The 21,631-nt window shown below is 53.5% G+C and overlaps 1 protein-coding gene across 15 annotated transcripts in view; it reads right to left on the bottom strand.

Moving 5' to 3' along the window:
- The window catches only part of DNHD1 (dynein heavy chain domain 1), a 200,898-nt gene extending 184,428 nt beyond the window's left edge, over nt 1–16,470 (bottom strand). For 9 of the 15 annotated variants that reach the window (XM_045025349.1, XM_045025359.1, XM_045025414.1 and 6 more), the window contains exons 1-4: nt 14,325–14,983; nt 6,929–7,001; nt 746–1,409; nt 51–230 (exon numbers count right to left, since the gene is read on the bottom strand). In XM_045025349.1, the coding sequence (XP_044881284.1) occupies nt 51–230; nt 746–1,409; nt 6,929–6,980 (896 nt within the window). In that variant the 5' untranslated portion in view covers nt 6,981–7,001; nt 14,325–14,983. Of the gene's footprint in view, nt 1–50; nt 231–745; nt 1,410–6,928; nt 7,950–14,324; nt 14,984–16,413 lie in introns of those variants that run through there. The other 6 variants (XM_045025326.1, XM_045025296.1, XM_045025318.1 and 3 more) reach the window with 6 other exon arrangements.
- Between the last annotated feature and the right edge of the window lie 5,161 nt (nt 16,471–21,631).

Below are 21,631 nucleotides of genomic sequence, written 5' to 3' on the forward strand. Positions count from 1 at the left end.
CAGTGTGGGTGTGTGGGGGGGGGGGGGGGGTTGAGTTTGGGTGCAGTTACCTGAAGTGCCTGTTGGGGGCAATGTTGAGGTAGACAAAGTTGATTTTCCCCAGGTGCCTGTTCCTCACAAAAATCTCAGCAGCCCGGAGCCCTGTCAGGGACTGCCAGGAGAAGCCCTGCTCTCCTTCCACCACCTGTGGGGGGGGTGCAGCAGCCTCTCGGCCTGGGTCTGGCAGGAGCCTGCAGTGAAGATGGGATGACTGTGAGAGCTCCAGGGCAGAGGTCACCCCATGTCCAGAGCCAGCTCCCTCTCCAGGGTGCAGGCGGGGGGGGGGAGGGGGAAGGGAGGCAGCTGGGATGCCACACTCAGCTCGCCTAGGATTTGCACGTTCACAGTGCTGGAGAGACACTCACTCCCCAGGGGGGGTCTGTACCGTTAGACCACCATACAGTGAGGACTGGAAAAAACATCTAGGACTCCTGGCTGCCCAGTTCCTCTGAGCGGACTCCCGAGCCCCTAATCCCCTCCCAGAGCTGAAAACAGAACCCAGGAGTCCTGGCTCACAGTTCCCACCACCATCTGGCAGGCTCTCCAGTCACAGTGAGCTCTGGGGAGTACAGTCCAGCGTCCCTGTGGCCCTGGGGAAGTGGGAGTGTGCGTGATCCCTGGACTCTGTGGGGCCCACGAGAGCAGCCCATACCCTGGGGGAGGGCATTGGAGCCTAGTGCCAGGATTTGGCAGAGGAAGCCCTTACCTCAGCTTGGCACAGCAATACTTCACAGGCACCTCTGTACCAAGGGCGAGGGACATGAGGCCCAGGCTGCTTTTCCACTGGGTCTCATCCTGAGCCAGCTCCATGCCCACCAGACCCACACATCTCTGCAGCTCCTGCAAAGACACTGGGCCTGGCTGGAACACGGCTGCTGGTTCTTCTACCTCCTGCTCTAGGACAAAGGGGCAGGGCTGCCCTGCGAAGGCTGGCTCTGAGCCAACAGGGAGCAGATTGGCTGGGGGCACTGGATCCCTGCAGTGTGCAGAAAGTGGATGGGCACACAGCTCTGAGTGGTCCCTGGGGAAGGCCTGGCCCATGGCTCCCAGGACATCTAGGTCAGACACGAGGGCCTGACTGCGGTGGTACTGGTAACAGACGCTCTCCAGGTAGGGCAGCAGCTCCTCCCGGCAACGCAGCTGCTCCCGGAACGGGCTGAGGAGCTGCAGGACATCCAGCAGGTGCAGCCAGGCACTTCGGCTGCTCCTCTGCAGCACCTTCGCAAACACAGCGACCAGCTCTGCCACGAGCGCGTCCAAGTGCTGGGGGTCAGGCCTGCCTGTCTCTTGGAGCTGGGCAGCAAGGCGCTGGCGGACACCCCAGGCCCAGCCATGCTCTGCTGACTGGAAGCTCCTGGGCTCTCTGACACCTGCAAAGGGACAGAGTCATGAGCTAGGACCAGGAGAAGTGAGCAAGTGCTCAGCCCAAGGCTGAGGGTGCCCCCTATGCTGCCCACACCCAACTGCACTGTATTGTGGGGCCAGATTCCCTTCCACATATGTGATCCTTGGTGGCCTATCAGTGTTTCACGGCTTCAACAGGATCCTCAGATACGGGCTGCACATGGTACTATTGGAGGACTTTCAGCTTGCAAGGAGTTGGAAAATGCAGTGAGAGCTGAGTGACAACTAGTCTATGGTCTGCTGGGGATTCTGCGCTGCTGAAGACCTGGTGAAAGGCTAGCGGTGTTCCTTATGCGCTGTCAGCACCAAATCCTGAGCATAAAGCGGTTTGACTTTGTGCAGAATGTCATTGTCTTACAGATCTGGCCTTCCTTCAGATGCTCATTATACTCAAAAGCAGGGTTGCGTGCTCTTCAGCCATGTTACCAGGATGGACAAAAATACCCCAGTATATCATGCTCACGTGGAAAGGGGTGGATGCCCTGACCCTACCTAGGGATGCCTCTGAGATTTATGGATTTGCAGGATTGAGCCAGATGGGGGAATTTCAGTACATAATGCCTAGTGTGACCCTGCGGTCACTCTGGCTGGCACAATGGTCCTCAGTAGACTATGCATGTTTGAGGATGATTCCTACACACCCCCTTGCTGGGCAAAGCAAAGAATGAGTGTGACACTCTATACCTCAGGGGAGTGCCCTGTAAACCCCATATTCCTCATCTATATATAATTGTGATATTGCATATAAAGCATGCCATGTGAGGTATCCGGGGAAAGGTTATGATCTGCGGAAACCCACTGTTCCATCTAAATATGTGTATCATGCACACATATAAAATTTTGAGAATTGTGTTGTATGGTTGTCACCAAAATATGCTGTGGGTTGGGAGGCACCCAGATACTAGCTCTCCAGAGAGTGAAGCAATGATAAGGGAGGTAACCAACACCTGGGTGAGTGTTGAACAGACATCACCAGCCATTGTCCAGCAGAGGAGTTACAATTCAATGACTGACTCACAGGAGACACACCAGGGTATTGCTTCACCTTCTGACTCAGAAATGCCCACTAGACATGCCTGACTTGTGTTCTCCAAGCAAATGGACTAAGGATATAAAATAGAATCATAGAATCATAGAATCACAGAATCTCAGGGTTGGAAGGGACCTCAGGAGGTATCTAGTCCAACCCCCTGCTCAAAGCAGGACCAAACTCAACTAAATCATCCCAGCCAGGGCTTTGTCAAGCCTGACCTTAAAAACCTCTAAGGAAGGAGATTCCACCACCTCCCTAGGTAACCCATTCCAGTGCTTCACCACGCTCCTAGTGAAAAAGTTTTTCCTAATGTCCAACCTAAACCTCCCCCTCTGCAACTTGAAACCATTACTCCTTGTTCTGTCATCTTCTACCACTGAGAACAGTCTAGATCCATCCTCTTTGGAACCCCCTTTCAGGTAGTTGAAAGCAGCTATCAAATCCCCCCTCATTCTTCTCTTCTGCAGGCTAAACAATCCCAGTTCCCCCTGCCTCTCCTCATAAGTAATGTGCTCCAGCCCCCTAATCATTTTTGTTGCCCTCCGCTGGACTCTTTCCAATTTATCCACATCCTTCTTGTAGTGTGGGGCCCAAAACTGGACACAGTACTCCAAATGAGGCCTCACCAGTGCTGAATAGAGGGGAATGATCACGTCCCTCAATCTGCTGGAAATGCCCCTACTTATACAACCCAAAATGCCATTAGCCTTCTTGGCAACAAGGGCACACTGTTGACTCATTATCAGCTTTTCATCCACCGTAACCCCTAGGTCCTTTTCTGCAGAACTGCTGCCCAGCCATTCGGTCCCTAGTCTGTAGCAGTGCATGGGATTCTTCCGTCCTAAGTGCAGGACTCTGCACTTGTCCTTGTTGAACCTCATCAGATTTCTTTTGGCCCAATCCTCTAATTTGTCTAGGTCCCTCTGTATCCTATCGCTACCCTCCAGCGTATCAACCACTCCTCCCAGTTTAGTGTCATCTGCAAACTTGCTAAGGGTGCAGTCCACATCATCCTCCAGATCGTTAATGAAGATATTGAACAAAACCGGCCCCAGCACCGACCCTTGGGGCACTCCACTTGATACCGGCTACCACTGTAGGGTGGTGAAGAACTGGAATGGGTTACCTAGGGAGGTAGTGGAATCTCCTTCCTTAGAGGTTTTTACGGTCAGGCTTGACAAAGCCCTGGCTGGGATGATTTAGTTGGGTTTGGTCCTGCTTTGAGCAGGGGGTTGGACTAGATGACCTCCTGAGGTCCCTTCCAACCCTGAGATTCTATGATTCTATGATTCTATGATACCAACTAGACATGGAGCCATTGATCACTACTCGTTGAGCCCGACCATCTAGCCAGTTTTCTATCCACCTTACCGTCCATTCATCCAGCCCATACTTCTTTAACTTGCTGGCAAGAATACTGTGGGAGACTGTATCAAAAGCTTTGCTAAAGTCCAGAAATAGCACATCCACTGCTTTCCCCTCATCCACAGAGCCGGTTATCTCATCATAAAAGGCAATTAGGTTAGTCAGGCATGATTTGCCCTTGGTGAATCCATGCTGACTGTTCCTGATCACTTTCCCCTCCTTTAAGTGGTTCAGAATTGATTCCTTGAGGACCTGTTCCATGATTTTTCCAGGAACTGAGGTGAGACTGACTGGCCTGTAGTTCCCTGGATCTTCCTTCTTCCCTTTTTTAAAGATGGGCACTACATTAGCTTTTTTCCAGTCATCCGGGACCTCCCCCGATCGCCATGATTTTTCAAAGATAACAGCCAATGGCTCTGCAATCTCATCGGCCAACTCCTTTAGCACCCTCGGATGCAGCGCATCCGGCCCCATGGACTTGTGCTCGTCCAGGTTTTCTAAATAGTCCCGAACCACTTCTTTCTCCACTTAACTTTCAAATGCCTGAACAGAAAATGTAACTTTTCTTGTCTGCATAGTAAACACCAACATTTTTATCTGTTTGAATAATCAAAGTGGTGCTTTCCATGCCTTCTTGGTTGCAAAGACTTGGACTTGTGCTCATCCAGCTTTTCTAAATAGTCCCAAACTACTTCTTTCTCCACAGAGAGCTGGTCACCTCCTCCCCATACCGTGCTGCAGAGTGCAGCTGTCTGGGAGCTGACCTTGTCTGTGAAGACAGAGGCAAAAAAAGCATTGAGTACACTAGCTTTCTCCACATCCTCTGTCACTAGGTTCCCTCCCTCATTCAGCAAGGGGCCCACACTTTCCTTGACTTTCTTCTTGTTGCTAACATACCTGAAAAAACCCTTCTTGTTACTCCTAACATCTCTGGCTAGCTGCAACTCCATGTGTGATTTGGCCTTCCTAATTTCACTCCTGCATGCCTGAACAATACTTTTATACTCCTCCCTGGTTATTTGTCCAATCTTCCACTTCTTGTAAGCTGTTTTTTTGTGTTTAAGACGAGCAAGGATTTCACTGTTAAGCCAAGCTGGTCGCCTGCCATATTTACTTTTCTTCCTACACATCGGGATGGTTTGTTCCTGCAACCTCAATAAGGATTCTTTAAAATACAGCCAGCTTTCCTCGACTCCTTTCCCCGTCATGTTATTCTCCCAGGGGACCTTGCCCATCAGTTCCCTGAGGGAGTCGAAGTCTGCTTTTCTGAAGTCCAGGGTCTCTGTTCTACTGCTCTCCTTTCTTCCTTGTGTCAGGATCCTGAACTCGACCATCTCATGGTCACTGCCTCCCAGGTTCCCATCCACTATTGCTTCCTCTACTATTTCTTCTCTGTTTGTGAGCAGCAGGTCAAGAAGAGCTTTTCCCCTAGTTGGTTCCTCCAGCACTTGCACCAGGAAATTGTCCCCTACACTTTCCAGAAACTTCCTGGATTGTCTGTGCACTGCTGTATTGCTCTCCCAGCAGATATCGGGGTGATTAAAGTCACCCATGAGAACCAGGCCCTGTGATCTAGCAACTTCTGTTAGTTGCTGGAAGAAAGCCTCGTCCACCTCATCCCCCTGGTCTGGTGGTCTGTAGCAGACTCCCACCACGACATTACCCTTGTTGTTCATACTTCTAAATTTAAACCTGAGACTCTCAGGTTTTTCTGCAGTTTCATACATAGAACGTAGGGGCCCCATGATTGGCCTTTCTCCTGCCCCCACCTACGCTGCAAGCAACAAAGACACTCAGAAGACTGAAGACTCTAGCAGAGGAGACTGGCCCAGGTTTCAATGGTGAAACCTGTGTACTATGAACTGCCAGTGGGGTGAGAAAAACTGCAACCTATGGCACGCATGCCGAAGGCAGCACGCGAGCTGATTTTCCTGGCCACCGGTCTGGGGGGCTCTGCATTTTAATTTAATTTTAAATGAAGCTTCTTAAACATTTTAAAAATGTTATTTACTTTACATACAACAATAGTTTAGTTATATAGTATAGACTTATAGAAAGAGACCTTCTAAAAATGTTAAAATGTATTACTGGCACGCAAAACCTTCAGTCGGAGTGAATAAATGATGACTCGGCACAGCACTTCTGAAAGGTTGCCGACCCCTGCTCTAGATGTTGCCCAGTCTAACAGGGTTGAGAGTTTAGACTGCGTGCTTATATAACCCACATACCTCCTGGGTGTGGTACTTTGTCCCCTCTAGTGCACCAAGACCACTTAGAGAGAGAGATGAATGAGTCTGCTCCAGATCCTTAGCTAACAGCCATATGGTTTTACCTCATGCAGTAGAGGCTTGTGCATTTAGCTCCAGAGGTCCCAGGTTCAATCCCACCCTCCGACAACCAGGGTCTGTCGGCGTTAAACTTATTTTATTTTGGTAACTAAGTCTGACTTTTTGCCTATCACTTCTAATCACTTAAAATCTATCTTTTGTAGTGAATAAGTTTGTCTTACAGTTTATCTTTACGAGTGAGTTTGCCTGAAGTGTGTGGTAAATTTGCTCAGGTTTATAAAGGCAGGTGTATATCCACTTTCCATTGATGAAGTGGGGAACCAATTAATGTATTTGCACTGCTCAAGACAAGACGATATATTCCTGATGTACAGTGCTGGGAGCTGGGGGGATTTGGCTGGTGCCTTTCTCTGTGTGATTCATGAGTGGCTCTGGGAGCATTCATGCAATCTAGCTGGGTGTGGGGCTCCACATGCTGTGGTGCTGAGTGATAATAGGGCTTGGAGGGCTTTGCTGCTTGCCACTAGCAAAGCTTTGTGAGAGACAGCCCAGGCTGGAGAGTTAAGGGAGCACAGCGGTCCCACAGTCCCAGGCTGCACCCCGGAGATCCCATCACAATGAGCTGTTGGCACTAGAACAGAGAAGATGCCCCCAAATTCACTTCTGACCTCACCTGTAGCACAACAACCTCCAGAGCAACCCTGGGGCAATGGAGCCAGTGCTGACTGTGAGGAAACAGCTCTCCCTCTGAGTCCCTGTTCTCCCCCTGGTTATGGCAGCAGAGATTAAGGCTCCTTACCTGGGTCAGCAGCAGCAGGGAACAGACTGGGGAGAGTTGGGGAAGACTGCATGGTATCTCTGTGCACACAAAGCTGCTAAAGACAAAGGCCTGGTCAGTCTAGGTGCCATGGAAGCACAGGGGAAGGGGCAAAATGGAGGCAGGCTGTGCCAGGAGGATGGGATCACAGGCAGTCTGTTCTCGAGGGGGGGGCAAGATGAGATCAGAGGGGGCAAGCTGTGCCATGGTGTGGGAGGGGACAGAGTGGGGTTAGAGGACGTTAAGTTGTGCCATTGGGTGAGGAAGAGGCGGGGGGTAGTGGTCAGACAGTGCCATGGGGGACAATGGGAGAGGTGGAGGATGTGCAGGGGGCACTGGGAGGGATGAGTAGGTGATGGGGGCCCTGGTGGTGCACATAAGCATCCATGGACTAGAACTAGGTCTGCAGAGCCTGGGACGGCTGACATTCCCACAGTGCCACCAGGAGGCCAGGCAGATCACTTTGGAGAGCGGGCACCACATGAAGTACTGCCCCAGGGATGCAGAGTGACCCCCACAGCCTTTTGATTGGCCAAGCACCCTATTTAACCCTGGAGGGTGCCCCAGGAAGTTGTCTGGGAAACCATAGAGACTTTGGGCCTGCTGCGACTCCAGACTTCACCTTGTCTCCTGATCTCCAGTGTCTGATCCCAGCCCAACAATGACCCTGACTCTTGCCTCCTGACTTCAGCCTGGTACTACCTCTGCTTTCTGGTCTCCAACCCCAGCCTGACTCTGACCCTGACTCTTGCTTACTGAACCCAGCTCTAGCGATTCCTCTGACTCCTGCTCACTGACTATCATCCCATCCCAGCCCAGCTGTGACTGCTAAGCCAGACCACCTACGTCCTAGTCTTACAGTTTGCCCAGACCCCTCCCAACCCCCTCTGCAGCAGCCCCATAACAGGGTTATGGAAGGGGTGGGTCTACCATTGCCCACTGGAAACCGGATCTCCAGGAGCAGGTTGCACAACTCCAAACCGAGAACCATCTGCTGTGGTCCCAATTGGTGCAGCTCCTAGCAGAAAATCAGACACATCACGAGCAGCTAGCATGGTCTCAGAAAGAAAATGCTGTACTCCAGGCTTGGGTTGGGCCACTGCCTTTTGAACAGAGCCCCACAGTACCACTACCCAAATGTTTGGATGGGAACATAAGAATGGCCATACTGGGTCAGACCAAAGGTCCATCTAGCCCAGTGTCCTGTCTACCGACAAGTATCAGAGGGGTAGCCGTGTTAGTCTGGTTCTGTAGAAGCAGCAAAGAGTCCTGTGGCACCTTATAGACTAACAGATGTTTTGCAGCATGAGCTTTCGTGGGTGAAGCATCTGAAGAAGTGGGTATTCACCCACGAAAGCTCATGCTGCAAAACATCTGTTAGTCTATAAGGTGCCACAGGACTCTTTGCTGTCTACCGACAGTGGCCAATGCCAGGCATAGGTGCCAGCTTCGTGGGTGCTCCAGGGCTGGAGCACCCACGGGGAAAAATTAGTGGGTGCTCTGCACCCACCGGCAGCCAAGCTCCCCCCGCACCTCCTCCCCTGAGCAAACTGCATCCCCGCTCCTCCACCTACCTCCCAGAGCTTCCCACCTTGCCGCCGCCAAACAGCTGTTTGACGGCATGCTGGGAGGGAGGGGGAGGAGTGGGAACATGGCACGCTCAGGGGAATGTTCGACCCGGCTCTGCCCCCAGCCCCGCCCTGACCCCACCCCCTCCCACCCCCATTCCAACCCCTTCCCCAAAGTCCCCGCTGTGGTTGACTGCCACTGCACATTGAGTGGATGTCTTCAGAGAACTATCCACAATGACGCCAAGATCTCTTTATTGAGTGGTAACAGCTAATATAAACCCCATCATTTTATAGGTATAGTTGGGATTGTGTTTTCCAATGTGCATTACTTTGCATTTATCAACATTGAATTTCATCTGCCATTTTGTTGCCCACTCACCCAGTTTTGAGAGTGAGTGGAACAAGGCAGCCCAACTGAATCGTTTTTGGCCTGGACTTAGTGAAGAAGTAAAGGATGAGCTAGCCCACGTTGAGACCCCAACCCACTTAGATGCTTTCATTGACCTCTCTCTCCACATCAATAAATGGCTGCGTGAGCGAAACAAAGAGAGGAGGGGGACGCTGTCACAGCTTCACCCACACCCTACATCAAAAACCCCAGGACCCAACTGTTAACTGATGCAAGTTGATCTGGGCCACCAACACTTAACCCTGGAAGAAAAGGAACAGCGATAGCACATTACGTTATGCTTTTATTGCAGAGTGCCCAGACATGCCCTCATCTCTTGTTCATCACAGACCCTGACCCGCAAGGAATCGGGAAACGAGTGAGACAAGGCCATATAGGGGAGTCAGCCAGGGCACCACCACGACCTTATTCTCCAGAAGTATCCCCAGTCCTCAAGAGAAACCCAATCCAGGACACTTCCAAGTATGAATAAAGTTATGTACCAGGGATGGGGCCAGGCCAATTCCCCCTCATTGGGCCCTGATCAATTCTGGGGCTACCGATAATTTCACAGTTGCTAAAGCGGCTCAAGAACTATAAATCCCCCTCCATTTAAAACCTATATCAGTTTTTGTAGAAATGATAGATGGGCCCTACTGTCTTCAGAGCCAGTGTCATAGGAAACAATACCCCTAAAAGCCATCAGGAAGTGCTACAGTTCAATGTGATCCATTCTCCACACTTCTCCCTAATTCTCAGCATCACCTGGCTGGAGCAGCACAACCCTTGCATCTTCCCCTCTGAATACTGCCAAAGGGTCTGCCTGCATGCAGCCGGCTGCAATCATCAGATCCCAGGCATCTGCAGCTGCTTGGAAGCCACAGCAGCTGTGGTGGAACTCTAGATGGTGACAGCAAGCCAGAACAAGTCATCCCCAAGCCTGAATCCCATCTCCCTCAAAATTATTGGGATTATGCAGATTTTTTGGAAAGCAGAATTCAGACATGCTACCTCCACACCAGGACTATGTCTGCCCCATAGACCTGCAACCTGTGGCGAAGGTCCCTTACGGACAGATTCATGCAACGTCTAAGCCAGAACTGACAGCCCTGTGTGTGTACATCCAGGAAAACCTGGCCAAGGGCTTCACCCAGTGCTCCACCTCCTCAGCAGGGGCTCCAGTCCTTTCCGTTAAAAAAAAGGATGGAACATTACGCCTTTGTGTAGACTATTGGGCCCTAAACCAGGTGATGGTCTGAAACTAGTATGCCCTGTCCTTAATCTCTGAGTTACGTGATTGTGTGCAGACTGCCAGAGTTGTCACCACCTGGACCTCTAGGGCGCCTTCAACCTAGAGCGCATCAGGGCAGGAGACAAATGGAAGACTGCCTTTTGAACTCGTTATAGGCACTTTCAATATCTAGTAATACCATTCAGGCTGACCAGCATTCCCACGATCTTTCAACACTTTGTGAATGATGTATTTAGAGACACCCTGGATCAGCATGTAGTCATTTACCTCGATGACATACTTGCGTTTTCAGATAATCCCAAGCAGCATTGTTACCACATTTGTTCCATCCTGGAAAGGATACAGAAGCGTGGCCTGTTCATGCAACTGGAAAAATGTACCTTTTGACCAGTCCCCTACAGAATTCTTGGGTTAGCTAATGTAATGCCAATATTTAAAAAGGGCTCTAGAGGTGATCCCGGCAATTACAGACCGGAACGTCGGTACCGGGGGCAAATTAGTCGAAACAATAGTTAAAAATAAAATTGTCAGACACATAGAAAAACAAACTGTTGAGCAATAGTCAACATGGTTTCTGTAAAGGGAAATCGTGTCTTAGAGTTCTTTGAAGGGGTTAACAAACATGTGGACAAGGGGGATCCAGTGGACATAGTGTACTTAGATTTCCAGAAAGCCTTTGACAAGGTCCCTCACCAAAGGCTCTTATGTAAATTAAGCTGTCATGGGATAAAAGGGAAGGTCCTTTCATGGATTGAGAACTGGTTAAATGACAGGGAACAAAGGGTAGGAATTAATGGTAAATTCTCCGAATGGAGAGGGGTAACTAGTGGTGTTCCCCAAGGGTCAGTCCTAGGACCAATCCTATTCAATTTATTCATAAATGATCTGGAGAAAGGGGTAAACAGTGAGGTGGCAAAGTTTGCAGATGATACTAAACTACTCAAGATAGTTAAGACCAAAGCAGATTGTGAAGAACTTCAAAAAGATCTCACAAAACTAAGTGATTGAGCAACAAAATGGCAAATGAAATTTAATGTGGATAAATGTAAAGTAATGCACATTGGAAAAAATAACCCCAACTATACAGACAATACGATGGGGGCTAATTTAGCTACAACGAGTCAGGAAAAAGATCTTGGAGTCATGGTGGATAGTTCTCTGAAGATGTCCACGCAGTGTGCAGAGGCGGTCAAAAAAGCAAACAGGATGTTAGGAATCATTAAAAAGGGGATAGAGAATAAGACTGAGAATATATTATTGCCCTTATATAAATCCATGGTACGCCCACATCTCGAATACTGTGTACAGATGTGGTCTCCTCACCTCAAAAAAGATATTCTAGCACTAGAAAAGGTTCAGAAAAGGGCAACTAAAATGATTAGGGGTTTGGAGAGGGTCCCATATGAGGAAAGATGAAAGAGGCTAGGACTCTTCAGCTTGGAAAAGAGGAGACTAATGGGGGATATGATAGAGGTATATAAAATCATGAGTGATGTTGAGAAAGTGGATAAGGAAAAGTTTTTTACTTATTCCCATAATACAAGAACTAGGGGTCACCAAATAAAATTAATAGGCAGCAGGTTTAAAACAAATAAAAGGAAGTTCTTCTTCACGCAGCGCACAGTCAACTTGTGGAACTCCTTACCTGAGGAGGTTGTGAAGGCTAGGACTATAACAATGTTTAAAAGGGAACTGGATAAATTCATTGTGGCTAAGTCCATAATGGCTATTAGCCAGGATGGGTAAGAATGGTGTCCCTGGCCTCTGTTCGTCAGAGGATGGAGATGGATGGCAGGAGAGAGATCACTTGATCATTGCCTGTTAGGTTCACACCCCCTGGGGCACCTGGGATTGGCCACTGTCGGTAGACAGATACTGGGCTAGATGGACCTTTGGTCTGACACGGTACGGCCGTTCTTATGTTCTTATGTTACATCCTTTCCTCAGACAGCATCAAGATGGACCCCCAGAAGGTGGAAGCCATCTGCAGTTGGGCAGTGCCCAGGTCCCCCCATCCTGGGCTTCACAAATTTTTACTGACAGTTCATTCCAGACTTCTCAGGGCAAACAGCCCCCTCCTCCACAAGGCTGTCAAATTTGTTTGGACACCTGAAGCTCATCATGCTTTCGAACAGCTCAAAGCTGCTTTCACCACCACTTCCATCTAGCACACCCAGACCCAGCCCAAGCATTCACAGTGGAAGCTGATGCCTCCAGTGTAGCCATTGGGATCATACTCTCTCAGAGGCATGGTCCACAGCAAGTGTTGCACCCCTGTGCCTACCACTCCTGAAAACTCAACTCTGCCAAACAGAATGATGTGATATTAGATAAGGAGCTACTTGCAATTAAATCAGCCTTTGAAGAATGGCACCATCTCCTCAAGGGACCCAAACACCCAGGTCAAGTCTTTTCTGAATATCTGCCTAAGGTTTGAGCCTTGAACCAAAGACACCTCAGGTGGGCGTTATTCTTCTCTCAGTTTGATTTCATCATCACCTATCACTCAGGAACCAGGAATAGGAAAGTCAATACCAAGAGGGCAAAGAGCCTAACCAAGAACCACTCCGTCTCCCAAAACCTCAGAACTTCCTTCTTGCCAAAATCCACCAAGACCTGCTTGATCTAATCTGATCCACTTTGTGGGGCAATCCATTATTCCAGGAGATGACAGAACAGTCTGCGCAAACAAGAGCCAGAACCAAAATGCAATGCTCCACAGAGGATGGGATCACCTACCTCAATAGGCACACACACATTCCCCTGGCTAGAAGTGCTCCATCTCTGCCATGACACTGCATGGGGAGGCCATTTTGGCCTCCTTAAGACTTTCCACACGGCTTCCTGTTTCTTCTGGTGGCCCCATACGCAAGCTAAAGTCCAGGACTATGTTGACTCTTGTGACTTGTGTGCGCGGACCAAGATGCCTCCTGTTAAGCCCCTCGGCACCCTTGTACCCCTGGAGACCCCACCTGTACCATGGGCCTCAATCAGTATGGACTTCATAGTGGAACTCCCTGACTCTGATGGCCACACAGTAGCTTCAATTCTTATAGACCAAATGACCAAAACAGTGCACTTCATCCCCTGTAACAGGCTGCCCTCTGCTGAAAAAACAGCTTGACTCTTAGTGGTTCATGTGGTCTGCCTTCATGGGCTTTTGGATCATATCACCTCAGACAGAGGTCTGCCGTTTGTCTCTCACTTCTGGTGTGAAGCACTTCAGCTAATGGACATTCATGCTTTTACCTTCTCCACATACCACCCGACACACAAATGGGCAGACAGAGAGGGTGAACCAAGTACTAGAGCAATACCTAAGGTGCTTTGTCAACTACCATCAAGATAACTCGGCAGAGGAAGAAGGGAGAACCAGTTCTCGTCGAACACTAACTAGGCCTGCACAGGGCAGAGCACCTTCTATGAAAATCACAGGTTCCACTTGGCCTTGCCAGCAGCCTCCCCGAATCCAGCCGCTTCCAACTGGATCCAATAAATTCATCATATCCAGGAGGAGCTTAAGGACCACCTCGAAGACACAAAAATGGAATATAAGTGGTACGCAGACTATCTACACCAGGAAGACCCAGCTTTCACAGTGGGCCAAAAAGTCTGACTTGCAGCAACACGTCTTCATACAAACAGACCATCTCACATGCTTGACCACCAGTTCCTTGGACCCTTCTGGATAGGTTAGCAAATCAACCCTGTCACCTTCAAATTGCAGCTCCTTCGATCTCAGTCATTTTTCCACTTATCCCTCCTGAAACCTAACACATAGGACCCTTTTCCTGATCGATCCCAACAGCCACCCCTGCCAGTCCATCTCCAAAGGCATTCATAGATTCATACATTGTAGGGCTGGAAGGGACCTCGAGAGGTCATCAAGTCCAGTCCCCTGCCCTCATGGCAGGATGAAATACTGTCTAGACCATCCCTGATAGATAAATTAGTCAGTCTAACCTACTCTTAAATATCTACAGAGATGGAGATTCCACAACCTCCCTAGGCAGTTTATTCCAGTGTTTAGTTCCAGTTAGGAACTTTTTCCTAATGTCCAACCTAAACCTCCCTTGCTGCACTTTAAGCCCATTGATTCTTGTTCTATCCTTAGAGGCTAAGATGAACAAGTTTTCTCCCTCCTCCTTATGACACCCTTTTAGATACCTGAAAACTGCTATCATGTCCCCTCTCAGTCTTCTTTTTTCCAAAGATGAGGAATAAATGGTCCACGCTTTCCTTGACTCTATATTGCAGAGAAGGAGACTGTACTCCCTAAATAATTGGGAGGACTGAAGAACACTCCTGGGAACTCACTGCCCATGTCCATGCCCTGACCCGGTAAAAAGGTTTCATCTGGACCACCTGGATAAACCAAGCCCAGTGCCCATCCAGAGGAAGCGTGCCCCTGAAGAAGAGGGACAATTAAAGATTGGTGGAGTAGAACCCAGGTCTGCAGAGCCTGACTCCAGACTTCACCTTGGCATGGTCTCTGATCCCAGCTGACTCTTGCGTACTGAACCCAGCTCTAGTGATTCCTCTGACTTCTGCTCACTGACTATCATCCCTGACGTATAGGCCCCAGCCCAGCTGTGACCACTAGGCCAAACTGCCTTCGCACTGGTCCCTTACAGTGTGAGTGATGGGGCAGGGAGAGTAGATGGTGGAGGTGTGGTAGGTGATGAGGCACAGAGGTAGGTGATGGGGGAACTGGAGATGCTGGGTAGTGGGACGAAGTGTAGATGAGTGGAGGGGTAGGTGTTTGGGCACCGAGAGGTGGGAGGGTAGGTGATGGGGGGCACTGGGGAAGGGGACAGAGCACTGGGGGCTGGAGGGGCAGGGGGTGGGGGGCAGTAGGTGCTGGGGGCACTGGGGAAGGGGACAGAGCACTGGGCGCTGGTAGGGCAGGGCAAGCGGTGGGTGAAGGGGAGCTGGGGGGCAGCAGGTGCTGGGGGCACTAGGAGAGAGAGGAGAGCACTGGGGGCTGGAGGGGTAGGGGGTGGGTGCAGGGAGCACTGGGGGGGACAGAGCCCTGGGGGCTGAAGGGTCGGGGCATGGCAGGGGGTAGGTAATGGGGAGCTGGGGGACGGTAGGTGATGGGGCAGAGGGGAGGGGACAGAGCACTGGGGCTGGAGGGGTAGGGGGTGGGTGCAGGGGGCACTGGGGGGGACAGAGCCCTGGGGGCTGAAGGGTCAGGGCATGGCAGGGGGTAGGTAATGGGGAGCTGGGGGACGGTAGGTGATGGGGCAGAGGGGGAGGGGACAGAGCACAGGGGGCTGAAGGAGTAGGGCCGAGGGGTGGGGACCCTGAGGGGCAGGGATAAAGTTGGGGGATTGGAATGAGGGGCACGGGGGGGCCAGGTCCTGGGGGGGGACAAGAGGGGCAGTGGGGGAAGCCAGGGGGAGGGATGGGAGTAGAGGGGCAGAGTAAGTGGGGTGCGGGCAGGCCCTGGGGGGAAGGAGGGCAGAGTGGGGCCAGAGGGGACCCAGTGTGTGGGGGGGGTGGCAGGTGGGCAGGGGCAGGGAGGACCCGGGGGGGGGACCCGAGCTGTGGGGGGGACCTGGGGGGCCAGGGTGTGTGGGGAGAGCGGGGGGCAGGGAGTACCCGGGGGGGGACCCGAGAGGTCGGAGGGACCTGGGGGGCCAGGGTGTGGGGAGGGCGGGGGGCAGGGAGGACCCGGGGGGGACCCGAGCTGTGGGGGGGACCTGGGGGGCCAGGGTGTGTGGGGAGGACCCGGGGGGCAGGGAGGACCCGGGGGGGGGGACCCGAGCTGTGGGAGGGACCTGGGGGGCCAGGGTGTGTGGGGAGGGCGGGGGGCAGGGAGGACCCGGGGGGGACCCGAGCTGTGGGGGGGACCTGGGGGGCCAGGGTGTGTGGGGAGGACCCGGGGGGCAGGGAGGACCCGGGGGGGGGGACCCGAGCTGTGGGAGGGACCTGGGGGGCCAGGGTGTGTGGGGAGGGCGGGGGGCAGGGAGGACCCGGGGGGGGGACCCGAGCTGTGGGGGGGACCTGGGGGGCCAGGGTGTGTGGGGAGGACCCGGGGGGCAGGGAGGACCCGGGGGGGGGACCCGAGCTGTGGGAGGGACCTGGGGGGCCAGGGTGTGTGGGGAGGGCGGGGGGCAGGGAGGACCCGGGGGGGACCCGAGCTGTGGGGGGGACCTGGGGGGCCAGGGTGTGTGGGGAGGGCGGGGGGCAGGGAGGACCCGGGGGGGACCCGAGCTGTGGGGGGGGGCAGGGGGAACCCGGCCACACCCACCGCGAGCCCCCCCGGCGGTTATCAAGCAGGCAACGGCTGCGATGGGCGGGAACCAGCAACGGGCCGGCGGGCGCGAGACTGCGCCCCGCCCCCCCAGCACGGCCCCGCCCCACAACCGCCCCGCCCCCACAACTGCCCTCTCGCACCCCCCCACAACTGCCCCTCCAACCCCCCCAGAACCGCCCCACCCCCTCGAACGGCCCCACCCCCGAGAACTGCCCTCTCCCACCCCCCCACAACTGCCCCCTCCAACCCCCCCAGAACCGCCCCACCCCCCAGAACTGCCCCCTCGAACGGCCCCACCCCCGTGAACTGCCCTCTCCCACCCCCAGAATGGCCCTGCCCCCCAGAACTGCCCCCTCGAACGGCCCCGCCCCCGAGAACTGCCCTCTCGCACCCCCCCACAACTGCCCCTCCAACCCCCCCAGAACCGCCCCACCCCCCAGAACTGCCCCCTCGAACGGCCCCACCCCCGAGAACTGCCCTCTCCCACCCCCCCACAACTGCCCCACCCCACCCCCCCAGAACCGCCCCACCCCCCAGAACTGCCCCCTCGAACGGCCCCACCCCCATGAACTGCCTTCTCCCACCCTCAGAATGGCCCCGCCCCCCAGAACTGCCCCCTCAAACGGCCCCACCCCCGTGAACTGCCCTCTCCCCCCCCCAGAATTGACCCAACACCCAGAACTGCCCCCTCTAACGGCCCCACCCCCGTGAACTGCCCTCTCCCACCCCCAGAATGGCCCCGCCGCCCAGAACTGCCCCCTCAAACGGCCCCACCCCCCCCTACTGCCCCTCCAACCCCCCCAGAACCGCCCCACCCCCCAGAACTGACCCCTCGAACGGCCCCACCCCCACGAACTGCCCTCTAACTGCCCCCACCAACTGCCCCACCCCCACAACTGCCCCCTCCAATACCCCCAGAACCGCCCCACCCCCCAGAACTGCCCCCTCGAATGGCCCCGCCCTCAAACTGCCCCCTCTTGCCCCCTCATCATGGCGCTGCCCCTGACCACACTCCGAGCCGTGGGGCCTGCTGTGCGGTGCTGCGGGGGCTTTTCTGGGAAGGGAACTGGGTGCGAAAGCCACAATGGTGCCATGCGGGGGGTCACGGTGTGGGTGTTGCGACACTGGTTATCAGACTGGAACTGCCAGCTGGGTTCAGCCCGTGTCCCAGCCCAGCCGGTTCCCGTCTCCGGCAGGGCCAGAACCAGCTGCTTTAGAGAAATGCCTGGTTCCCACTCAGCTACTGGCCATTCACTCCTGCATACATTTGTTCCCTGTTACTGTCAATGACTCCTCATTCCCGTGGGGAGGGGGGGAGAAGTGGGAATGTTCTTAATGTTTTGTCTGAACACTGCATGTGCCTCAGTTTCCCCTGTGTGTTACTCAAGTACCGGGGTGGTGGGTGTGATGAAGTGGGGGATTTTCTTGTTTTTTCCTTGTTTTCCCAATGGTTTGCATGCAGAGGGGGTGGGACTCAGTGTCCCCGGGTGCCAGTTGGGGTGCCCAGGACAGAGGAGCAGTAACTGTCCCCCTGTGACGTTATGAGTCTGATCTAATATCTCATTGAAGAATGAGAGCCAGAACGAGGGACTGTCTGCATGGGGGAAGGGAGAGCAGGGGATGACTTTAGGTGAGGGACAATACCTAAGCCTGTAACCTGAGCCAGGAAGAGGGGTGGGGAGACAAAGGAAGAGAGCTGGCTGGAGAGGTTTTTGGTGTCAGTTTTGGGCTGGCTGGGAGGAGGCAGGAACCCCAAGTCTGGGGTCTAAGCTACTTGCCCCGCAGAGGGACCTGACTGAGGGGTCCTGGTTGTACCTACAAGCTCTGACTTGGGACAGTGTTCCTGTCATATAATAAAACTTCTGTTCTCCTGGCTGGCTGAGAGTCACGGAGAATCGCAGGAAGTGGGGGGTGCAGGGCCCCGACTCCCCCACACTCCGTGACAGCCGGACTTTAGAAACTGGCTAGAAAGATCTGTAAATGAACAGAGCTTTGAAATGCAGCCTGCATTGTTAAAGGTAGAAGGGGAGATGTTTGCTCAGGGCTTGGGATGTAAGCAAACAAGTCTTGTCTATCCCTATGGCTTTGATTGAAAGACCAAAAGGGAATATTAACATTTAGGAAGACACTTGCGTGAAATAGTATTATTGTCTATGTGTCTCTTTTAAGGTTGTGGTCACCTGTATCTGAACTGTTTAATGGATAAATTACCCTGTGCTAATTGCCAGGATGTTTCGAAGAAGGAGAGTTAAGCCTATTGTTTTCTCAGGCCAAAAGGCTGCTGGAAATGTATAAGAACCTGGGACACGATCCTGCTTCGGGTTTCAAGAGGGGGAAACCTTAAGCCATAAGGATTGAGATCCCCAGTCACTGACTGGAGTCACCCTGAATATGGACATTGGACTGTAACCTCTGGACTATTTCTAAAAGGACTTTTGGCAACTACAAACTCATCTCTGCTGTGTCTGAACCTCAAGAATTGAATTCAAGTCTGTCTGTATATTGATCTTTAACCAACACTCTTTTCTTTTTTAATCAATTTTAGCTTAGTTAATAATAATTGGCTGTGGCGTGTATTTTGGGTAAGATCTAAGTTATAATTGGACCTGGGTATGTGGCTGATCCTTTGGGACTGGAAGAACCTTTTCTTTTATATGATGAGAGAAGATTTTCAGGAATCATCATCATACCTGATGTGTGTGTCTGGACAGAGGCCTGGGGCTGGGCACTTTAAGGAAACTGTGTTATTTGGACTTCTGAATGTGACGAAGTGGGGGGTTTTCTTGTTTTTTCTGTGTTTTCCAGTGGTTTGCATGCAGAGGGAGGGGGACTCAGTGTCCCTGGGTGTTACAGGTTTAACGAGGGGAGGGGAGAGGGAGTTTGTTGGGACACAGGACCGGAGAGGGAACTTGGGACCCCGGCCAATGGCCTGGAGGATGGAGACCCCAGTGACTGGTGACCTGGTGCCCTGGAGACGCAGCTCAGGAGTCACAGCCGGTTCTGGCCAGTGGAAGGACAATGGGCTGCGAAGAGAGGACCCCGGTGACTGGACCAGCTGGTTCCAGCCAGAGGGGGCGAGAGGACAAGAGGGGAGAGGAGACCCAAGGAGACCCAGGCCTTCCTGTTTATGACCCTGTTTCCCTGGAGAAAAGACAATGGACAGAGGCGGGGTTGGGGCCGGGGGTATCGGAGGTCCAGTGGGGAAGCAGGGGGGCTTTGGGCTGGAGAGGGGGAGCAGGGAGAGCCCACCTGGATGCAGGGGGACTGGGATGTGCTGGGCTGAGAGAGGCCAGGCCTGAGGGTCAGAGAGTTTCCTGTGCTGGGTTCAACTCTCAATAAACCCTCCTGTGTTACCCGGGCTGAGAGTCGCTCTGGGCTAGAGAACAGGGGGCATCAACCCCTTCGGGGGTGAGGAGGCCTGGGGGGTCCAGAGCGCGTGGACTCCCTGAGGGGGCCCACAGTAAGACACAGACGTGCTAAGGCTCAGAGAGGTGCAGCTCTGGGAGGTGCAGGGGCCTTACCCCGAGAGAGAGGGGACTCCCAAGAAGGGCTGTCTCACTGGAAGGGGCACCCCCCACGGACCACACGGGGCCACAAGTGGGCACGATCTGTGAGTCCGTGACACCGAGTAACCAGTGAGGTGCTATAGAAGCTGTTCTGTGTTGGTTGGTAAATCTAAGTACTGGAATAACCACCACAGGCAGCACCGTCACACCCCCCATCAGTATTCTCTCTCCCATCCCCTCTAGCACTTCCCACAGTGGGGGAGCAGACCCAGCCCAGTGCCCGGGTGGTGGCGCAGGGGGAGCACATGCAGCCCAGTGCCCATGGGAGAGAGGGGAGGCAGACCCAGCAGAATGTCAGAAGTGTGTGCGGGGTGGGGGTGGGAGACCCAGGGCATCAAACCAAGGGTGGTGGCTGGGGGAGTGCGTGAAGTGTCACAGATCCACAGCATTGGGGCTACACCCCAGCTTTTAAGCAGGCCTTCGGAGGAACCCTTCAATGTTCTGGACCCCCAAAGACTCCCACTCTTCCTCCAGGGAAGGCCACAGGGTCTGAGTGCTCTGGGCTCCAGCCTCCTGCTTCCCAGTGGAGCTCTGCCCAGCACATCATTTGCTAACCATGAATTTTCTGCTCTTGGGATGCTGCATTGACGTGGGTCACTGTCAGCACCTTCCAGCCACTTCATTAACAAGGTGACACCCACACCTCCTGTCCCACGCTGCCCCCCAGAGCAGACAACCCCCTTTTCCTCCAGGGCAGTAATGCCAAATACAGATGGAAACTGAGGCACATGGAAGATTAATAAATAGTCCAGATGTGACAAAGCAAGGATTTACCCTTGTTATGATGCATATAAGCCTATGGGAGTCTTACTGTTTTGCATGAATGCTGTGTGTGCCTCAGTTTCCCTGTGTGCTGCAACAATGTCTAGGTGGTGGGAATAAGGGTGTGTGACTTGCAGGGGCTGCTCCAGCTGCCTGCATGGATGCTATGGCCGCCCCTTCGTAACCTGAGACCCAGGAAGGGGGTGTGACCAGGTGACTCTTGGCCCAGAAGCAAGGAGGAGCAACTGGCCAGGCAGGGGCCAGGCAGCTGGAAGGGAGTCAGTCTCCGCTGGCTTGGGGCACAGGGGGAGGACCAGAGCCCTGGCTCTGGGCTCCCCTCCCGCCAAGATGGACTTGGCTGAAAGTCACTGATTTCTGTGTTAACAAGCTCTGCCCTACGCCATGTTCCTGTCGACTAGTAAACCTTCTGTTTTACTGACTGGCTGAGAGTCACGTCTAACCATGAAGTGGGGGTGCAGGACCCCGCGGCCTCCCCAGGACCCCGCCTGGGCGGACTTGCTGTGGGAAGCGCACGGAGAGGCAGAGGATGCTGAATGCTCCAAGGAGAGACCCAGGAGGTGAAGCCGTGGGAGCTTCTTGCCCTGCAGACAGGCTGCTCCAAGGGAGACGAGGCTCCCCAGAGTCCTGCCTGGCTTTGTGGGGAGCAGGTCCAGAGCAGCACCCGGGGACTCCGTGACACCAGAAAATCCCCACTTTGTTGCAGGGAGAAGCCATAGCACAGTGCCGAGATGGGACAGACCCAGCCCGTGGTGCAGGGGGAGCAGGCCCAGCAGGCAGCACAGGGAGGGATGGGGGGGATCAGGCCCATCATGGTGCCATGGGGTCAGACTCAGCACAGTGCCTGGGGGGGCAGGGGGAGCCAA

The sequence above is a fragment of the Mauremys mutica genome, chromosome 1 (assembly GCF_020497125.1).
Source record: "Mauremys mutica isolate MM-2020 ecotype Southern chromosome 1, ASM2049712v1, whole genome shotgun sequence".
Lineage (NCBI taxonomy): Eukaryota > Metazoa > Chordata > Testudines > Geoemydidae > Mauremys > Mauremys mutica.